The sequence below is a fragment of the Synchiropus splendidus genome, chromosome 15 (genome assembly GCF_027744825.2).
Source record: "Synchiropus splendidus isolate RoL2022-P1 chromosome 15, RoL_Sspl_1.0, whole genome shotgun sequence".
Classification (NCBI taxonomy): Eukaryota; Metazoa; Chordata; class Actinopteri; order Syngnathiformes; family Callionymidae; genus Synchiropus; species Synchiropus splendidus.
In genome coordinates, this window is record NC_071348.1 from 6,070,648 (window position 1) to 6,092,147 (window position 21,500).

At 43.9% G+C, this 21,500-nt stretch overlaps 1 protein-coding gene across 8 annotated transcripts in view; it reads right to left on the reverse strand.

Annotated features, from left to right (window-relative positions):
• LOC128771589 (DNA-binding protein SATB1) overlaps nt 1-21,500 on the reverse strand; it is a 65,730-nt gene that overhangs the window by 34,697 nt on the left and 9,533 nt on the right. For 3 of the 8 annotated variants that reach the window (XM_053887042.1, XM_053887043.1, XM_053887036.1), the window contains exons 1-5: nt 15,489-16,646; nt 14,037-14,275; nt 8,093-8,269; nt 7,557-7,683; nt 3,128-3,251 (exon numbers count right to left, since the gene is read on the reverse strand). In XM_053887042.1, the coding sequence (XP_053743017.1) occupies nt 3,128-3,251; nt 7,557-7,683; nt 8,093-8,269; nt 14,037-14,250 (642 nt within the window). In that variant the 5' untranslated portion in view covers nt 14,251-14,275; nt 15,489-16,646. Of the gene's footprint in view, nt 1-3,127; nt 3,252-7,556; nt 7,684-8,092; nt 8,270-14,036; nt 14,276-15,488; nt 16,648-21,500 lie in introns of those variants that run through there. The other 5 variants (XM_053887044.1, XM_053887039.1, XM_053887041.1 and 2 more) reach the window with 5 other exon arrangements.

Genomic DNA, 21,500 nt, shown 5'->3' on the forward strand with positions numbered 1-21,500 from the left:
AGGTTAGAACTTGAAGTTTTAGATCCGATAAAAGTGGTGCATCATTAAAAAAGCATGTCTAAGTGTTGACAGCAGTCACTTAATGTGGTGGCTAACAAGTCTCTGGTAGCAGTTGAGTCACTATCTACTTTTCCCACATTGTCGAAAAAAAAGGGGGAGCCAGGGACAGGTCACGTTGACGACACATTTGTGGCAGCCATGATGTGGCGCATCATGATATCAGGTTGGGAAAACAGGGGGTGTAAAGATCCATGTTTGGACATGCACTGCTGAACAAAGGCGACCTTTATAGATGCGTGAAAAGGCTGCATTCAAGGAGAGAGTTCAGGTTGAGTTTAAGCCAGTGGAAATTGGCCTTATTAATTGGTCTTACATGAATGCGTGAAGAGGAGTGCAGCGTAGAGACTGACTAAAGCTTGTGGAGTCAGGACGCTGGCACAAGCTGGATCAATTTCACTGGAGAGAACACGGAACATCATCCAGAGATCAACGTTGTCGCAGCTTGATACCAAACTCTCCAGCAGTCCTCCTGACCTTCCATCATTCCACAGGCTTGTTTCGCCTCTTTATTAAATCACAAGATGATTTATTGCTTCGCAAAGAGAGAACATTTTTTGGCGTGAATATTAGTAGAGAGCTCCTCATATTAGAGGAGCAGCAAAGTACATATCCCGGTCCATGATCCGTCTGAAGCCCACACATCAAAAGTAATAAGAATCCGCCTCTAAATCAGAGAGATAATGAACTCCTCTCCTCCAGCCTGCCATCTTTTATTTACAGTATATCTGGGCTACAGCGGCTCCAGGCAACAAACAAGAGGCCTGCAGAAGACACTGCGCCTATTCTCTCTCTCTTCCTTTCCCCCAGCTCCCTCGCTCCTGCTTCCTCCGCCATCTTTGACACAGATGTTCTAATAAACGCTCCTCATTAATCAGCCCTCTCCCTCAATATATCACTCCACCTCTCGCAGGGGGCCCAGTGTGTACGCCAGCGCCAAACAACACACACCTATTCGCCCGCTTGTCTGTCACACACACACTAAGTGAAATCAAGCAGATAACCGGAGCCTCTCTCGCCCCTGCGGAGCCAGCGGGAGGCGCCGCTGCTGCTTGTCAACAGGTAGATGTGTGTGAGCGCACGTGTGTGGAGCCTTTAAGTGATAGCCATCTGCAGCAGAGGGAGCTTATCAGCGAGACCAGGAAGTGGCACTAGGCTACTATCTGTTCCGAACATCTACTGCGCTCCCCGTCAGGGGAGACAGGAAGACGGGGAGTGGGAAATAGCAGCGCAGCGGGCAGGTAGTGAAAGCTCCCAGCTGTCAGAGAGCTGCACACCAACACAGCAAACCTTCCAGAGGGCAAAGGTGCAACTCATCTTCAGACGTTGTCCTTATTATGACGCACCTCCACTTGGATGACGATGACACACAACTACCTTCTTGGCGGTGGAGTTTGGCGGAGGCCTGAAGGATGGCATTTTGATGACTGTTTGCTGCTATGCAACACGGCAGCTGGTGCATCAGTGGCCGCCCAGTGATAGTGAGCAGGGGGTGAGCGCACGATGGTGGCAGTGGGGATGGTAGTGGGGGGGTGACGTCTGTTGCCATAGTTTCTGGGAATATGGGCAACAGGGCTGCTAAGCTTGGCAGAAAATTCAAGGTGTGTTTCGAACATACATCCCGCAGCGATTTCAATGCATGATCCCATGACTTGAACTATAAATAAATCAATAAATTTGTCAGTCAAAATCATATTGTTGTGCAAATCATGATACAAACTCTCAGCCTTTCTGTTCATGACTCCAGATTAGAAATGTAAACCACCTCTACTCTCGTCTCATTTGCTACACAACATCCTAACTTCAATATGTGAGTCCAAAACTGTTTTGTTCCATGCAGGTCGGTACCAGTTTGTCTGGGAAATATTTGTTATCTAACACCAAGCGTTTCTGCCGTCTTGACACTCCTCTTATACTGAGCATGTGAGCTACTCCACTGTGAATCTTGAGCAACAGCAAAGGACAAAAATGGGTTGTATTTGAGCTGTTCAATTTCTATAAATACATAAACAGCAAAAACTGAATTTGGTTTGTTGCTAAAAACCAACCAGAGACCGGAGAACTTGATGCTTTGTTGTAGAGTAGATTTAAATCTACATATGATTGTTTGTGCTGCAACAGACCTATCTTTGTATCACATATACTTTCCTACAGTATCAGGTCTACAGCAGGTCCTCAAGTTATAAGTCAATGAACACCGCCCAAGCAGAAAATGCAAGTGCCTCTAGTGACTCAGCCTGACTTCAGTTGTCCAGGAAATGTTCAACTGGGAGGAGGTCTTGGGTCAGACCCAGTCGTGAGGCGACGTCACAAGTCGACCCGAGACAAACTGGAGCCAACATTTCAAACTGTCAAACACTGAAGATCAAATTTTACAAGGGTGAATTTTGTTGTTGAACACGTCACTTCATTGGCTCGCAGCAGGAACTGAAACAGAATCTGCTCGAGCGTATTCCTGCTCAAATATTCAGAGTGTGTGAGAGAGAAATGTGTGTGATCCTCTGAGCTGTCTTCACATATGGACCGTAAACAGGGTGATTACCAGACCGGGCTGGGCTGCGCCTGAACGCCACCCAGGGACTCTTTACATCATCAGTGCGCTGCTCACGCCCGGTTGCACAGGCAAACACACATCGGTGACACACACAGATTCACACACGCTCAAACCTGGGTCTCAGGTTGACCGGGTAGAGCTGGACTTGGGAGATTTTGGATTTATAAACCGAATGTACATCGAGCGAGTCAACACACACACTGAGTGACGCACGCTGGTGAGAGATATACTGCTGCTCTCTGCAGCGCTGCATTCGAGATGCACTGACTGTGGCGCCAGTTAGTACATATCTATGTCAGTGCTTTCGCTCTAAAACACTCGCAACATGTAATCGCCCATGCTCCCACTCACCCACAAAACTCTTTCACAGACAAACACGCAACAACAGCTATTGATTTTAGTTTGAAACTCAGGGCATTTGACGAGGAAAAAAAAGAGACTGAGATATAGAAAATAGAAATAAGTGTGTCTGGGATTCATTTTCCATTTCTGAGCAAGCAGACTGGGCTTCAGCACCTGTGATAAGGGACATTCTTTAGCCAGAGAGCTCTGATTCATGTCTTTGAGTAACTCCTTGAGGGCGTTTCTTACTGTAGAGTGGCTCCATTGCTCGGGCGGTAGGTCCTCCAGCTTAGGACAACTGTGTGAGAGAGGAAGAGAGAGAAGGAGGGGGTGAGTTCAGATGAAGAGCAGGCAAAGCACCGCTGATCTTATCGGGAATGAAATTACAAAGTACACACAAGTTGGGTAACACAATATAAGACGTGATTTAATCTTGTAGGAGTCGGTCATTCTGCTGATATCTGGTGGGAAAACAGCAATCGCTTAATCTCAGAGATAAATTCACCCAATTTGCTATTGACAAATGACTTCTCTGCAAGTAGGGGTGGTATATTGCAGAGATTTGTGCTCCCAAAAAATGCTTTTCGCATCTGTTGAAATACACTTGTGGCGTTTTCTGATGTTGACAAATTATCGATCCATTTATTGAACTGTACTTCGGTGGAATCCTGCATGTGTAGGGAGCGCTGAGGCTACAGGAGCTAGCGCAGTTGTTGAGTCACAACATAAATCTAAAGTGTACATTTATGTTCTCGCGTTTGAGGAATGGAGTGAACAAGCACCCTTCAGCTGCTGCAGCTTAAGTGTGTGACTGAATTTCGCAAGGTACCATTGTAGCACTAATGGCTACATTCAACAAAATTATTAACTTATTATTAAATTATTAGTTATTTTTCATTCAACTGACTCAAAAATTAAGCATATTTAAAAATGTAAGTGGTAAAATGAGATTTAAAAAAACAATCTACAGTTGTACAGTTGAGGAATTCAATGGTCTCTGAGCTAGCAGCATTGCTACATTACGTTCTCTTTATCCATGTCTTGGCATTTCACAGGTTAAAGTCACGTTAGTCCTGGACCAAAACTATGTTTATATCTATCCAGTATAAAACAGACATAGTGAGTTTCATTTCAGTGGACAATACGGTAGCTTCTTCTCCAAGTATTGATCTGCAAGAGTGTCTCTGTATATGAGGCAAAAAGATGACGGTGTTCAACGAAATACAACTTCTTTTCAGAGTGCAGAATTTGTGGTCAAGCAACAACATCCGAAAACTCGTCTCCCGATGACTGTAGATACCCAAGTCCTTTGTTGACGCAGCATTGTTGAGGCAGTATTTTATTATTATTTATTTATATAGCTAAACAAGTACAGTGAGAAGTGAGTAGTGACTTCAAAAATCAATACATCTTAAAACTATGGTTCATCACTTCACAAAAGCCGGCCTGTTCTTCAGAAACAATTTCCTATAGTATGTAGCAAGTGTGTACCGCATCCCTAAGACCCTGCTGGGAGCACTTTAGCTAGCACCCAAAATAGTCACCGCCCACTAGTGAAATACGCTGACCACAGCACACGAAAACCGGTGTCAAGCGTCTGCAGACTGGTGGTCATTGTGGTTTGTGCTGAATTAGCGCTTCACAAATACGACTTCACGATAAATTTGAGATACATTAAGCAGCCGTGGACGGATTACAAAAAAAAAAATGAACTCTTATTAATTCAATTTTCTAATTAGTTCGGAAATGAAATGATTGAAGAAAGAGTGGGTTGATGGCAGGCTGTCCGGCGCCAAAGCAGGAGGGTTTTAAAGCCCACAATAAAATCCCCACATATGACGAGCGAGGACTAATGACCAGTAAGCCGATATTATTAATCACACGAATTCTTCTTGACTGGATTGACGGCTGTTTTTTGGCGAGGCTCCTGCAGTAGCAGAGCTGCTGTTGAAGCTCGGTCTTCCTGCTGCAAGCGCCCCTCCAAGACAGACAGATTTCATTTGGCGCATCAAGCAGATGCATCTGGAGATTGCTCCCTCTCTTTCTCTCCCTCTCTTTTTATATCCTCCCTCTCTCCCTCTCTGTCTCTCTCCTGATTGTTCTGATTAGTTAATTACTTTATACAACACATCTGCTGGATTGATGCATGAATTATACATCAGCTGCATGTGGCGACTATTATTTCGTGTTACTTCTACCTTCCTGGCTCGTTGTGCTCAGCCAAACAATTTAAGGTGTTACTGGATAGATATCTGCGGTGGAGAGAGGCGGGGGAGGGGGGCTGTTGAGGTGGAATAAAACAGAGGAAAAACACTGGCAACAATAAACAGCTGGGTAGGTTTGGAACGTAAAGCAGCAGGATGAGGGTCGACAAATGTTGCGACATGACGCTAGATGTATTATAAACGTGCATCAGATTAGTCTGACCGAGGTCAATGTTCCTGACAGGCCAAGTGATATTCTCCTGTCTGAAAAGACCTGAGGGAAGTCAAAACACTACTTGGTGATCTATACTGTCAGGAATGGCCTTGGTTGGAAAAGATAGACTTGGGGTACGGGCAAGTTGACCAGATGAAACTAGACTTGTTTTGAACATGAACACGGAATCATCTTGATAAACTAATAAGACCTGATGAAAATTCTCAATATTAAAAACAAACTAGAAGTCAGACATAAACAGGAGCAAATTTAAATTAGACGTTGTAAATAGACTTTGTGCCTGTCGGAAAATGGCTTGCTGAACCAGACACTCAGAAATACTCCTAAACCAAACCAATCCTAAAAGTCTGAAACTGATTTCATTAACTACAAGTTAAACATAGACTTAAAAATAGGCAGAGAAGGGGGGTGAGGGTGAGGAATTATAAACAGACTGTTCAAATGACGACTTGGTAAACGAAAAGGCAGGAGAACTTTCAAGTCAGAAATGGACATGTCCAAAATGGAACTGTTAAACCAGTGAGTGAAAAGAAATAGAAGGAAATAGATCAGGAGTCGTATTGTAAACACACTTGGTGGTCACGTAAGTTGGGAAACTAGGTGAAGTGAAGAGCCAGAAAGGGGCCTGAGGACTGGTGAAGTCTGTGACAGTCGTTCAATAACAATATCGATTTCAGGTTATTTGGACTGAAGAAAACATTATCACTGTCTTGTCTTTTTGCAGGTGAGCATACACAAGCTGGTATGTAAACCAGCCTTGTGAATCAATATGCTCAGAAGAGTCAGGGGTTTCACACCACAACAACTCATTTGCACGTCAAGAACATTGACCAGGTGTCTGCTCTTGAATGTTGCGCATCTGACCGGGTCAGTGGCTGTGAAAAGCGGTGCATTGGTATCACCATTGTGGTGGAGCAAACCTGAGCATTACATTATCAGCTCATGTGTTCGTTTCGGGATGTCGCAGCCTGATTGCAGACACACAAACAATGAAATTTGCAGAACACCTTAAACTGCTCCAGCAGCTGTGGGAGCAGCGAGGAGGAGAAGAGGGAGAGAGAGAGAGAGACAGCTATCCATGCGTTCAAGGCGAGCGAGCCGGAAATAAACACAACCTTCTGCACACTCACTGTTGGACACTGTTCATGTGTGTGTGTTGCTGGTGAAGGTGGGTGGTGGTGAGAGGTGGGGGAGACAGAAGGAGGAGAAGAGGGGGAAGAGAGGGGCAGAGAAGGAGAGTGAACAGATCTCCAGAGGGTTGCAGAACACTGGGTTCGCGTGCAGCTGGCACAGGCTTCAACACCAGTCCCACTTGGCTGTGTGTGTGTGTGTGTGTGTGAGCATGTTTGCATCTATTAATGCTCATATGCTCTCGCTGTGTGTATAAATACAACAAAAAACGCTGGGTGACAGCAGAAGAAAGCTTGCAGTGTACGTCGGACTTTTCTATAACATAGCGTGTCGATTTAAAAACCAAAATAGACGTGTCCTAAAATATCTGCAACAGCTTGGCTTTATTTATGGAGCCATTTCAGGTGAACAAGCTCCTATTCATCTGCGGAGAAGTCATTTTTAGACCTTGGTGGATGACCACCACATTTATCTTTCTTCAGCCGGGCAGCAGCCGCGAGGCAGGAGCTACTTCTTCTTTATCTTATTGCGAAGCTGTTTAATAAAGAACAAGGGCTGATTTCGACAAAGACCTGAAACTCCCGTGGTCAAAGGTTTGGCATCAGGTGCCGTTAGCGGGCATGATGGATGCGTCATCTGCGTATGTGCAGAGGATGGACTGACCTCCATTTTACCTTCCACACAGTCAGCTTGTGCTGCATCAGACCAGGAGGAGCTGGGGCGGAGGGGGGTTGTGAAGTCGTGGTTTGAAGCGTATGTTAACTTCAAATGCACAGTTCTTTTGTGGTAAATAGTCAAGATTGACATGATACAGATGACCTCATCACCAGGAGCTAATATAAGTGTAGTCTGAGTTTTGAATGTAGGCTTTGCTCATAAATATAAGTTGGACGGTTTCGTTTGTTGACGGTTACTGCCTTTGTGTATATTTCCGTGTATGCACATCACAAAGAGATCTCAACCAGTTTGCTACAGGGTGTAATTACTATGCAAGTGAAAGAAGACGCCGTGCGTTTGTGCGTGTGCTTCTAACCTGTGCAGCTGGATCTTGAGCGTGACCACGTGGTAGACGTCCTGCAGCATGTCCGCCACTGTGGCGTCCGGCGCGTCTGTCACATATGACAGTGGGACGGGGTTCCACTTCCCCACCTGAATCATACCTGGGTGAGGGAGAGGGGCACACTTCAGATACCACAACCCAGAAACAGACATCGAGCACGCAACTCTTCTGATTGTGGAGAAGGACGTGTGCATGTATGAGTGTGTGTTGGGCCGAGCACTAATAAAACAGCATGCTAAGGCACCTTGAAACATACCCCCTTGATTTACTCCAGTACAAATAGCGGACCCCTTCATCCCTTCCTGTGTATGTGTGTAAATATAGCCAGCGTGCTTTCATGCCGGCTTCTATGTGTCCATCCTTGGGAGAGTCGTCCTGTCCTGGATCAGTGTCAGGAAGTATTACCTCGGCTTCTTATCTGTGCCTATAGCGTGTGACCCGAGGACGTTAACAAGCACTGGATCAGAGGGAAATAAAGAAGTCGGGTGTGAGGGGGGCGCAGAAGTTACCTTTGGCCTGGGCGGCCGAGCTGTGCGAGTATCCCAGTGACAGAAGCGCCATCTCGATCAGCTGGTTGAAAAGCATGTCCTTTCGCACCAGCACGAACTCTGCATGCTCCTCTTTGCTGTCGAAGTCCATGGGGTTCTCATAGTGCTCAACCACGCAGAACACCGGCAGCATGTTGCCTGAGGACAAAAAGACTTGTGTTGTAAGACTGGCAACGGCCAAGTGACTTGGAATAGTCAGCAGGCAGGCCAAAGCTGTCCTGGAATCGACCCGAACTCAAATCGAGTGAGCTTGTGTTTCACCCGTCTTGTTTTCAACACCTAAAAGTCTGTCCATTTCTTGAACACTTGAGTCATAAGTCTAGATAGTGACTCTACCCTGAGTCGCTACCTCTCTTCCAATCCTGTAAGTCTTGGTCTCTGCTTCACAAGTGGATCTCAATGTAACCCTGTCTCTTGAAAGACTGACATGTGGTGGTCTGTCATCGTCCTGACTTTAACAGTCTTGTTGTGCTCTTAAACTGAGCTTGTCATGGTCCCCAATACTCTTGACCACCCTGAGAGTTCTAGAGTCTATCTCTACTTACCTAGTACCTTATGGTAGTAAGACATTTCAACCTCGCACTCCTTAATGACTGGACTGCCTCGGTCTTAGTTAAAACTCCAGTCCTTGAAAATCTCCTGACATGAGAGAGACAAAGTATAAAGTCTTGTAAAGTGTTTCTTGGCGCTGACCCTGGTTCTGAGTCGAGGGAGAAACAAGTGACAATATTGCAACTAAAGTTCTGGAGCGTAATTGTTTTCTTCGCTCCAAATGCGGCGACATCTTCCAACTCTCACATCAACACGAGGTAATAATTTCACAAAACAAATCTATTTTAATACCTTTTTATTTCCAGAAAACCCCTTTCCTTTCTTCAGTAATGTCCCTTGCACTCATCCCACTTGCAATTCCATTTTATGATTTTTTTTAATAAACATTTTCTTCTGCAGAACTGAGAAAACATAATCACATTACAACATATCCACACCAGGAGCTAATATTTGACAACTAACTTATAGAAGAGATTGACTCAACATAGTCTGTTTGATGGACATTCACAGCAAAACTAGTATTAAGACATAAATGAAACTTTGGATTGAAGGAGACACTGGAAAGCACCTGGAAAAATTACCCTAGTAACTGTAAAGTAGCTCTAACCAACAGCTCTAACCACCAATCTCAATCTAAATCACCACTCTAATCGGGCTGACTGACCTTTTTTTCTCACGGTCTGAACCCTGAGGCTTATGCGGCTAATACATGGATTGTTCCAGGCTAAAGAGCATCATGCTGCCAAAATATTGAGCTAAGACACATCAAACCAATGAAATCACAGGCATTTTATTGACCTTAAACCGCTCAAAATGCGCTGTTTTTGCCCATGTGTCCGCAGCTCCGTCCACAGAGCTGATCTCCTGGAGGACCAGAGACAAGAAGCAGCAGCTGAGGCTGGATGTGGTGCTGGAATCTGGGACACATTTGGAGCTCTTTAATGTCAATAAAAGATGTGTGGAGTTGATGGTTCCAGTTCAGAAAATTGCCCAGTTTTGTTTCATGATTCAGTCTCCATACTGCACCCTCTTTCTAAAACTAGTTTAGGAGTGATCCTCATGTATCTTTAAGCCGGGTGCACTACTGACCTTTCTACGGTGCAGACAACACCACTGCACCCGTGGCTTATAAACCACTGTGGCTCATGGATGAACAATGAACATCTATTTTTCTTCTTAATGTAGTGGGTGTGGCTGATATTCCGGTAGTCTGGAATTTACAGTACTTCCCTTCGATAATCTTCTGACTATTCATGCAGGGTCACACATTTAGGAGCTCATCGCAGCAGTAGAAGCAAGGGACGCCCTCAAAGATTGACCATTCGCTGTGGGAAACCAAAGACCTATTCTTACATCAATACCCAGAGCCACTTTAAAAAAAAATGAGAAAAAGACAGAAAAAAAACAATCTGTTTTTGCCGTGTCGGGGGAGACCACAATCTCCTGGGGAAACCCTGGAAAGCGTAGGAAGAGCACACAAACTCCACATAGATAGAAGCCAGCTTTCGCATCACGTTGGACTCAAAACGGCTGGCAAAGAATTAAAACCATACGAAGCATATGTTGCAAATATTTGTGAATATATAGCAAAACACATTTTGGATATCGACCAATGTTATCGCAATCAGGAAGCTTAAGTGTGGACTAACACCATCTGAGGAATCCTGCCACCCAACTTTTCCCTCACACTTATTGTCCTTCGAGCAATGAAAATGATTCATTTTCTAATATTTCCGGATCCCAGGCATTCCAGAAGATGCGCGCGGCTCTGGCAACAGAGTCAATAAGGCAGCAGATGCCAGGGAATGTGCTGAAAGAGCCGCTTTTCTCCTCCCCTGATTTTAATAGATAAAGATCTGACAATAAAGACTGCTGTGTAGGTTCATTTGTGGGGATCAATACTGGCTTTGTTTCCACTGAGCCCACAGAGGGCAGCCGTAAATATTGTTTCGGGTTTGGACACAATGCCCACTGTGGGCCCAGTGCGGAAGCCTCCTGCTCGCTTGTTTGCCCCTGAACGAGCGACGAGCTCGAGGTAGTAGGCCAAGAGAAGCTGCGATGATGAAGGTGAAGAATTAGACGCTCAGCTGGGGAGCGACACGTAGATTAAACGAGCAAATAAGAGGCAGAATTCATCTGAGGACACTCACACAGCGACATTCCGAGAGTTCCTCAGTCCCACTTGACCGAGGCTGCCAAAGTTTCAGCGGCCAAGTGCTATAAGCGCTGCGAACCTGCAGGTTTTCAAAACTAATTTCCACTGAAATTAAAAAAAAAAAACAAAAAACATAATTATGAAGTTTTTTCCTCTCCGAGCTCGTCGCACTCTTCAACTGTTGATATTAAAACGCTAAGTCATAATCTCAAAGTAAAGCCTCACTTTAAATGGCAATGGCTCTTAAAGGACTTTGGTGTGTTAATATACAAATGTCGGAGCAGTTGGAGAGAGCGGCCGTGACACAGTGTGACACCAGCTCACACTGCTCCTCGATTAGCTATTGTCTGGATAAATAAGCGTGTGTAGCCAAGTAGAGGGTGGGTGGCATTTCATCTGCATTTAGGGTGATTTTAGAAGTCGACTTTTTCCAGCTTGAAATATCTTGTTTGCTTCAGCTCCCTAGAATAATTTGGTGGTGACCTTCTGACCAAGAAAATGGGCACTTTTCTTCAGATGGTTTTCAACAGGGAGCATGGTACGGCAGTGGTTTGTGCTGCAGTCCCGCATTGAACAGAACCAACTTAAGGCAACTCTGGGTTTGGGGAGAGGCTTGGACCGTTTAGCATGGATTTTGTTTCTCCTGTGCTGCTGTGGGTTTTCTGCATGGAACCCTGGGAAGGAATGGCAACCTGTACAGGACATTCAGTGACTCGGGCCCCATGTAGCTGGGATAGACTCCAACCAACAAAAAGTACAAATGTTCGTTGAAGATAGGAGCATCTGATGGAATTTAGTCCAGGATTATCAGGTGATTCTAAAGGGACTATCTAGGCAGGTGCGCTAGTTCCATTAAGATCCCACTAAGATCCCACTAAGATCCAAGTGGACTTGACCCCATACATCAACCAAATTTCTGCCTTGAGTTGTTAAGGTGCGAGGGACCAGCAAGATCCTGGGTCCTTCAGTCTCAATCCACGCAGCACCAGAATACAATAATCTGATCTCATACACCCAACTCAGGCCCATTAGCGGTGACCCTGACATGACCCTGACATGACCCCTTTCAAAACCGTTCCCCCACCTTTAAGCATCCTGGATCTTTATCGTGGGTGACTAAAACCTGGCCCCAGTGGCCATCCCTGGAATTTACATTGCGTTGTCAGTTCAGGTCCATTAAACAGAATCTGGTTAAACAAGATTGACAGCCTCGACAAAACGGCTCTGAGTGCATCCAAAGGTTTGAATCTGCGATGACTTCAAATGACTTCGCACGACCCGGGCTGCTGATGGGTGGCTGAATCCTGGATGTGCTTTTACTTTTCCTGTGTTGTTGATGCTGTTTGGTAAATATTTTAGAGTCCTCCGGCCTCTCGTTGCTGTCAAACTGTGTGCAACAAGCCAGGGACATAATTGGACTTGGAGGTCCACTTAGAAACAATGTTGCACAGAGGAACAACAACAGTGAGTAAGTAAGTACAGCGATGACCTGAAAGAGACGAGGAGCGTACCAGGAGAGAGCACACACATACCTGGAAAAGCTTTTGCACTGAGCTATGTAGTCATTTGATATAAGCAGTTCTGATAATCAACACCACGTTACCCACCCTACCAGGCAGTCAAACACTTGTGAAGAACAACCGCAGTCAGACTGCATGAATAAATAACAGAGCCTATAAAATAACTGCATCCGACTTAACTCCTTTATGAGTCCGATCATATTCAGGTGCGCAACGGTTTGTTTGGACTTTATGGATGGAGAAAAAAACAGTGCTTCAAATGAGCGCTTTTGTCTCTTTATCATTTCAATATCTGGCGATTATTCAACATGACAGTGGCTGAGAAACAACTTTATGATAAGAACTCTTAGATTACATGTTTAAGTAACAACATTTGCAATGACAAATTGCCATAATTAAACGTTTCTTGAGCCAGTCGACGGTCAGTGCGCACGCGTCTTTAGCTGGTGTGCTAGGACTTGAAACAGAGCTAAAACTAATATTGCCTCACACATGGTTTTGAGTGAAACAAGAAAAAAAACGTTTCCCAGACTACCATCGAACCAAAACAAAGTCATTTTCAACTCACTTTCTAAATCAATACACTCTATACAACTTTAGTTTTAGCGCATTCTCCCGTCACACATCATTGGCTCTCGATGTCAGACACTGTCTGAGTCGCCTGAACTGCTCTGATCATTGAGCGTGATTGATGCTTGTGCTGGTGAATCTAGGCGGAGTGCTACTGCAGGAGTACTGGGCACTACCATAGTGACACTTATATGAGTGCGTAGACCAACAGGCCAAACCCCACTCAGGATGGAGTATTGTTCTGGTCATAGACCCTCTGATATTAACATCAGTATAAGTTATTCTACTCCTTGGTTTAAATGGCATCAGTCAGAACACAACAAGTAAACTAAGGAATAATTTGAATCCTCAATTTGGTTCCTCGAAATGTGAAATTTCACAGTTCAAAAATGTGAGTATATAAAGAATTATACATGTACAGTATATAAAGTCATTTTTATGAGTCATCTTTATAAAATATATTTTTTACCTTGAATTATTCCATGTCAGTCAAATAAGAATCAGTTATATTTGTCTATTTGCTCTCAACCCACAGTGCTTTTGATGGTGAACACAGCCATCAAAAGTTTTTTATTAGGCCCTGTTGTTATCCGCACACATTAAGGTTGGAGAGTCATATGAGCCCTTTAAATCATATTCATTATTCTATGCAAATTCGTTCCAAACTAAAAAGCACAGCCCAAAAGTAGCTACATTTTTTAGTCGATTGAACAATCTCTCTCTTCCAGCAGCTTTCTGGTGGTTTCTTGCGAGAGCTTGACTGGTGCTAAATATTTTAAGAGCTGGTTCCAAAGAGAGTTTTCGTCATTTCAGTGGCCACAGTTGCTTAAAAAACCTGCGATTATAGACTAAAAACAGGCAAATGTGCAGAACATATCGCCAAAAATATTAAGAAAAATGATTCAACATTGATTCTGCCGTCTTCCTCTTCTTTTCACAGTGCAGTGCATTTTAACATAAGGGTGTTTCAGTGGAGCTTTTGATTTTGTTAGAATTGGAAAACTGCTTTTCACTGAATTATTTCACACATATGTGAGATGTTTTAATGATATCAGATGAAGATTTCTTGATGTAGGTGGCATAAAAAGAAGCTTATTGATAATCTTACCTCTCTTGTGGCAGGTCTTCAGCAGGTGGCCGGTGGGTTTGTACGACACTCCGGCTAATTTGGCCCCGGTGCTGCCTAGCCGGGCCCGACCCAGGGGGCTGCCGTTCTGCTCCATGCGGGGCATCTTGGCCGGTGGCGCTTTGGCCTCGGCCATACTGCTCACCAGCTCGGCGTTCTCCTTTCCCAAACACGTCTCGCTGAGATGTTCCATCATCTTCAGCACCTCAGCTCGCTATCACCTGCCGGAGAGGAGACAAATTCCTCCTTAAAATCCCACACATGCATTATTCACCAGAGACACAAACGGGAGGCAAAGCGACCAGGCTGGGTTTTAGAGCAAACGCATTAATTTGCTGAGGGATTCCACTTGACTGGGTCCAGTACAGTTCAGGGAACATGGTTCTGCTGCAGCGCACGCACAGGAGCGAACTACAGTCATTCAGTTTGAGTCACTTTATGAAGATTTGTGATGCAAGTCGGCGGGACAGGCAAGGAGCTGATGTTGCAGGTGTTTACAGGCGATGTTTTAGAGATGAGTTATGACACACTTATACACTGCTTATATTTTTTACCTTAGTTTCTTTTAATTTAATGCATAAAATCATCAAAGTGTAAGATTTAAAAAAGCAGACGCAGAGGACAAAAGATTTTTACTTGAGTTACGAACACAAATTGTTATATATTATTGTACTAAGAATAAGAAGCATTTGTCTACTCACTGAACAAGTATGTGCATTGCTTGAGTTGTAATAGGAAGCTTAACAGAAATTAATCAAAGTGTCCGAGCACTTTGCTCTTAAATTGTTTAAATTTCATCCACTGTAATATATTCCACTTTCTGTTATTTTTGGGTCAGCGGTTGAATGAAACCGAACTCCTGATATAATGAAGATTTGTACTAAAACGCCAGGTAAGTAATTAAATCAGTTGGATTTATCTCTTCTTTGTTTGCTCGGTGTAATGCCGAACACACAGATTTATGTGTTTGGTTAGAAAAGTGTGTGTAAAGTTGCTCAAACGAGTTCCGCAGCCGCTCACACATTAATTATGATAATTATAATTGTCAGGACGGTAAGCACGCCGTGTTGCGTTCACTTCCATTTTAAACGGAGGACTTTTCAGTTGAGTAAAGTTTTCTTGTGAGTGTTAAATCGTTTCAGATTCCTCCCGGACTCATTAATAGACAGTGTTAATGGACGTTAACAAGCAGAGAGTGACAAGGGCAAAATCGCCCACCAGCACGCACAAAAAAAAGATCATGAACTGATTCATTCACAACACGCAATGAAGCAAGTAATTCCTCTCAAATGGTGGGAGGCCAATAGAATGGTGACCCGGATAAGTTTCAGATGCAGGTCAAGGGTTTTTAAATGACCCGTCAGAGGGTAAAACGCGAGTTTAAATCTAACCTGAAGTAGAAGAAGTTGGAAGGAGCGGAGGACTGGGACAAACCTTGAACGCAGCACTTCAGCACCGGCCAGCACACACCACCACCTGGGCAACTCTTCAAGTTCGTCCAGGGTAGATATGAGGCAAAAACACACCGAAAAAAAGAAGAAAACTTCCCGTTCTGCGCCTCAACTTATGTGCTCAGCCTGAGAACCGGACGTCTTCGCCGGCTCTTCTTCGAGGATGAGAGGCAGGCGGTGCGTGAGAACAACAACCGGGGTGTGAGGCAAAGGCGACCGGGTCGAGATGCACCGCGACCGGGGAACATTTGTGAGTATCTACCGCTTATTAGCCGAGTCTCAAGAGCTGGTTCGTCATGAGAAGGAAGGCAGGAGCGGGTCGGCTGTCATATGCCGCCAGAAAGTGAGCTTCCGACCGCGTCCATCGCTGACAAGTCAAGTAGTTCGCTTCCACAACATCCGAGTCGCTACATCGGCAGCGCGAGCAGCAGTTAGCAGCCGCTCGTGCCCACAAAACACCGGCTTCCCGGGCTAAATCGGCGCACGGGAACCGCGAAGGTCCAAATGTGTGTCAGACACGGTGGACAAACGCAGTGGGAGAGCGACAACAACGGCTTTTGAACGTCGGTTTAGCGAGAACAGACTACCGGCTACATCGTCGCAGGCGAAGCCTCGAAACAGGTTCGCCGCGCCAAACAAGGAAAAGAAGGGTGAAAAGTCTCGCCGACAGTCCGGTACGCTGTGGATAATCTCCCGTGGACGTGTCGGAGAGCAGCCCGCGGTCGTGGTAGTAGGAGGAGGCGTCCTGCTCCGCGTTCTCTCTAGCTCTCCCCCTCTCGCTCCGGCTCTCCCTCTCTGTCCCCATTAAATTATTAGTTGTATTGACTCATCACTCCCCCCTCTCCGCCTCTCTCTCTCTCCTCGCTCCTCTCCTCCCTGCTGCTCTTCCTCTCCTCCCGTGTTAGTGAGGGGTAAAACAATTAAGCAAACGGGGGGATGTCAATGAAAAGAGGGGATGTGAGCGCGTGAGAGAGAAGAACAACAAGCGCGCGGCTGACGCATCCGCATCCCTGGAGAAGGAAAAAAAAAGTCCCAACGGCGACAAATAAAAGTTGGGAAAGTGGACGAGGGAGAAATTACACGCGCATAAACAAACACACGCCGATGGTTACGGTGAGTCCCACGCAGACGCGTGCACACACGGACACGCCGCGGAGACGGCGGTGTGATTTCCGGTTGCGCGTAGGAATTTTTAATCGGCTGGATTAGTGTGAGGCGGTCCTGCGTTATTACCACACACACGCACACACACAATTATTCTAATTGTTTCGTCTATTTTTTGGGAGTCATTCAACAAAAGTTTCAGCGCTGTGATTAATTACCCAACATTTTATTTCAATACGAAAGAAAACAAATTCAACTTCTTTATTTACAATGGTTTTTTTTGTTTGTTTCGTATTGTTTTGCTTTCTTTTCTTTTTATTTTATAAAGAAACAAATCTTCACTTTGTATTACTTTTGTACTGTTAATATTTCTAGTCAAAATTCATTTTTTTTTTTCATGATTAAGGGATATCAGTTCAATTTGAATGACAAAAACATATTGCATACTATTGTATGTGGATGATGTGAAACATTTGAAAAACTAAAAGATAATAGTCTTTGCATCTTAGTTACACTTGTCATTCAAAAGCCCATATAAATCTGAAGGCTCAGACTTAAGCAAGGCAGAAGGTTACTCTAACTATGAAGCATGTCCCACAGGTTTGAATGTCTGTGTCTTGTTAGCAAGTTCAGGAACAGCTGAGTCGTTTAATCACATGTGAAGTCTGCACTATTGAGACAAATGAGCTGAGCTTGAAGACAAAACACTTCATCGCTTCAAAACAGGATCATCACTGTAGCCGCTGCTTCTACCTGTAGAACTGGATCCAACTTTGACCTGTATTTAGGAGCATCCCCGGGATGGTCCCTTGGAAGGTGTTAACATTTTAGTTAGCAAACCGCCCTTTGAACTTTTAACTATTCACACTTTATTAAAACTTCTTCCGCCTTGTTGTCCAAATATTCCTCGTGAACTTGACCCTTGAATCGGACTGGATCCTGCCTAAATATGACACACTCTAATCTGTTGATGGAGTCAACACGACCGCAGACGGTCCAGAGCTGGCAGGAAAATAAACATGAGTAAAGCGAGCAACAGCCAGTTCAGTCGCTGTTCATTTAGCGCAGTAATTATTAAGGACGGGTTTCAGCTTCATGAGGTGTTTTGGAACCGGCGTAAGCTAAGCCGCTGTTGACCGTGTCAATACAGGCCTGATATTGTTGTTTTCCCCTCGCCTGTTGGATGACCCCACAACCTTCTGTTAATGTATGTTCAAACAAATATGGTATTTGGATCATGTGACCTGAAGGTAAAGGTGTCTTTAATTCATGACTAGATCACATTGTGCTATTTTTCTGATTTTCTTTTAATTTTAATTATTATTTTCAATATGGATTTGTACTTACAATGAGACATTTATTTCATTTGGTTAAAATGAAAACATTTCTGTTTATTATTTATATATATTTTTCTGGACATCAAAACATTTCTCATGATTTTCTTTTCTTGCGTCCTTTTTCTTTTTTATGATTTATATTTAGTTTAGTAGTCATGACTTCACTAGTCATTTTTCGTATATCATTACAAGAAAAAGATCTATATTGAAGCCCATTTCTGAAGATTAAAGATAATAAATACAGCACATCAAATGGCTGTTGTTTTTCCTGATTTTATTATAAATGAAAATGAATATTTTTCTCATTGTACTAGTTGAAGAATTATGTCTCCATTTTTGGGGAGAAAGGTTTGGGTACTGGTTGAGACTTTGTCATCCAGTTGGCTTTTCTTACCGTTCTTCTATTCACTGATGATAACAGAAATAGAGTGAATGTGAGCTAAAAACTAGCGAGTGGTTCCCAGTGCAATTTTCGGTCGCATCGTACCGAGAGATCCTGTCGACTTTCAAGACTCACCCCCCTTCAGTTTCTGGTGATTTCGACTGGTGTGTCCGTCCAGGGTGTCACCGAACAACAACAGGAAACCAACACCAAACAGGAAACGCGCACATTAATCCCAACATCGAAGTGTTGCCTGCACGCTCTTGGTAATGAGCGTCTCCGAAGTTCATGACCCGCAGCAACACATTATCTAAACAGTGTGGACCACAAGCATGAGCGTCAGGTGTGTTCCGCTCCGCTGTTGCTGTGGTTGAGTCGTGCTGTTTCTGTTGGTGCTGCTGACGGTTGTGAATCAAAGCACCGCTAAACACGTCGTGCAGAAACCAGAGGTCCAGGCAGCCATTTGCAAGCTCCTTTGAGCTGACATCGGCGTGTTTCAACGAGAGCTGTGTATTGGCAGGTATCTTGCCATACGATATGTATACCGACACAGGAGTGGTGATACGATCCATTGCGGTATATTGCGATACTGTCTCAACACTATACTAGCTACCATTTTAGAGGGGGAAATCAGATAACGCAGTATAATATTATGTGCCTGAAAACAAATTTATTGTTATGACGTCAGTCTAGTTTGACTTTCAGTTCAATTTTGCACTCAATCAGAGGAATAAGTCGCTTCCCTAATACTAAAAAAAATGCCAGTATTAATCCTGCACAAATGCAACAGAATATCCAAGTATCTATGTATTGAATATTAAGACAATATCACACAATTAAGTATTGTGATATCTTCGCAGAAGTTTGGAAACAATGTTCTGTGATCGCAATACTTTCTCAGACTCCGAGTTTCAATGCTACTAAGAAAATCCTATTCTTGAAAAACTGCTTGAACTGATAACCCATCAAGAAGAAGTTGGAAGGTACGGAGAATTGAAAGTCTTTGTGACTCAGGGTCAATCCTCTCGGCATAAAAAGCAGACCAAAGGTGCTCAGACTGTTGACCAGGTTTAACTTTGAGTCGAAGAAAACTCACCTCTTGTGTCTGCGATCTCTGCTACTCCCTACGACCACAAGTGAGCACCCTGCAGTAGATAAGAGCTCTGTCCTTTAGCTCAGCTCTTCCTTCACCATGGCAGAAGGATATGGTTTAAATAATGGTTCCCAGCAACAATCAGAGTGAAAGCTATATAGCAGCAGAACACAGAAATGATTCTCAGTTTCTGTGACACGCAAATAACCTCCAAGTGTATACGGATTAAGGACAGTTTCTCCAAAACCTTCATCTGAAGACCAAATCGCCAACCCTTCCATCCAAGACAGGTCAAAAGGCTCCTCATTTCCAAACACCCTGACGTCCAAAAAGCATTAGAGAATAACCCAGGAAGGTTAAACAGCTTTTAGCGGAGCATACTGGATGAGCGTCTCACCTGTCAGACCTGAGAAGCAGCAGCTTCTCTCAGGTTCGACGCCTTGTTAGCATAAATCTGAGGGGGTGTTTGCATCTTTCTAAAATGTCCCCGCCACTTTCGGGAAGTTTTCAGAGCCGTCTGTGTGCGACCCTGACATTTGCATTTAATTCATGAGCGCTCGGCTGCCAGCGCGATTCAGCGATCAATTCAGACCTGAAATATTCTCAGTGTTTGGTTTTGCTGCCAACACTGTAAACTCAACACAGCTGCGACGCCCGTGTGGTGAGAGACGACTCCACGACCAGCCTGGAGAAAAGATCCAGCATGTGGAAGTCACAGTGGCAGCGTCTCCAAGTCACAAAGGGGTTTAGCTAAATTAACGAATCAGCATCAAACATGTATCAGGACTTTTAAATGATTTACTGTTGCAAAGTGGTGCTCCAAAAAATCAACTCAATATTGCCCAGTTTCCTTGAGGAAATCTAGATAAAGACATATTAAATAATTTATTTATTTTATTTATTTATTACCTATGGCATAAATTCATTCGTGGTATAAAAAGCATGAATTAAAAATATTTTTAACTAAATTTTAATTAACTTTTCATGAATAAAAAGTTAAAAATTTTCATTTTAAAGCATAATATTGGATGGAAAACAATGAAAATTATTTTAACATTATTTTACTCATTACATGAAATAAATATTCATCATTTAAATAGGAATTAAAAGAGAATTAATAACATTTGAATTGAAATGCGTAGACATGTGAATTAATTTAAAAATGTAGTTGAATATCGAGAAATGTCAAAAAAAGGGAAGAGTCAGTAATAAAAACATCATGGATAATGTAATGTGAGAAAATGTTCGATCAAGTTAATAAAATAAGTGAATAAAATAAAACTATTTGAAATTAAAATTTGAATGACTATTCTCTCTCTAATAAAACAGAACATAAATCATTTTGTTTTATGTGTTAAAGTGGGAAAAAAGTTTAAAAAGTAAAGTAAAACAATGACAAAACATTTTTGTCATTGTCAAACAAAACATTAAACTTCTCAATATGATAAATTGCTGTAGAAAAGTTAAAATAGTGAAGAAATAATCATTGTGGGCAATGTCGGATGGCATATTACCTCCAGAGGGCGCTACACGGGGACCACTTCAGGGTCAGGGCTTGGTGACTGCAGTCTACTGCCTTCTCTGTAACTCAGCGTCATCTCGCCGCTGCGCAGTCGTCGACATGTCGACACGCTCCCGCTCGTTCCCGCCATCTTTCCTCTGTTGTTTTGTCAGGGGGCGGCACAGAGGGGCGTCAGGCTGACTTGTTTCGCAGCATCCGGGAAGAAGCGGCGCGGCTGCAGTAAAGCAAGCCATTGTCAGCAAACGCTCTTTTCTCCCTGGCATGACGCAACCCGCCGCAGTCATTTCCAGCGTGATTGTCGGGCGCCATCAGAGAGCATCGATAACCCTGCCAGGCCTTGGCACCGCCAACAGGTGCCGCCACTGCCAGCGAAGGTTGGCACCGGCGCCGGCTGCGAAAACCCTCTGACATCCAGAAGGGCACAGATTTGCTCTGAACGCACCGCTGAATCAACACTGCTGATTATCAATTAACATATACCGCTTTTGTATTGCGCGGAGAGACGGATTCTGGAAAAGGGCTCAGGTGATGTGGTGGGTTTAGCTGATGCTTCGTGC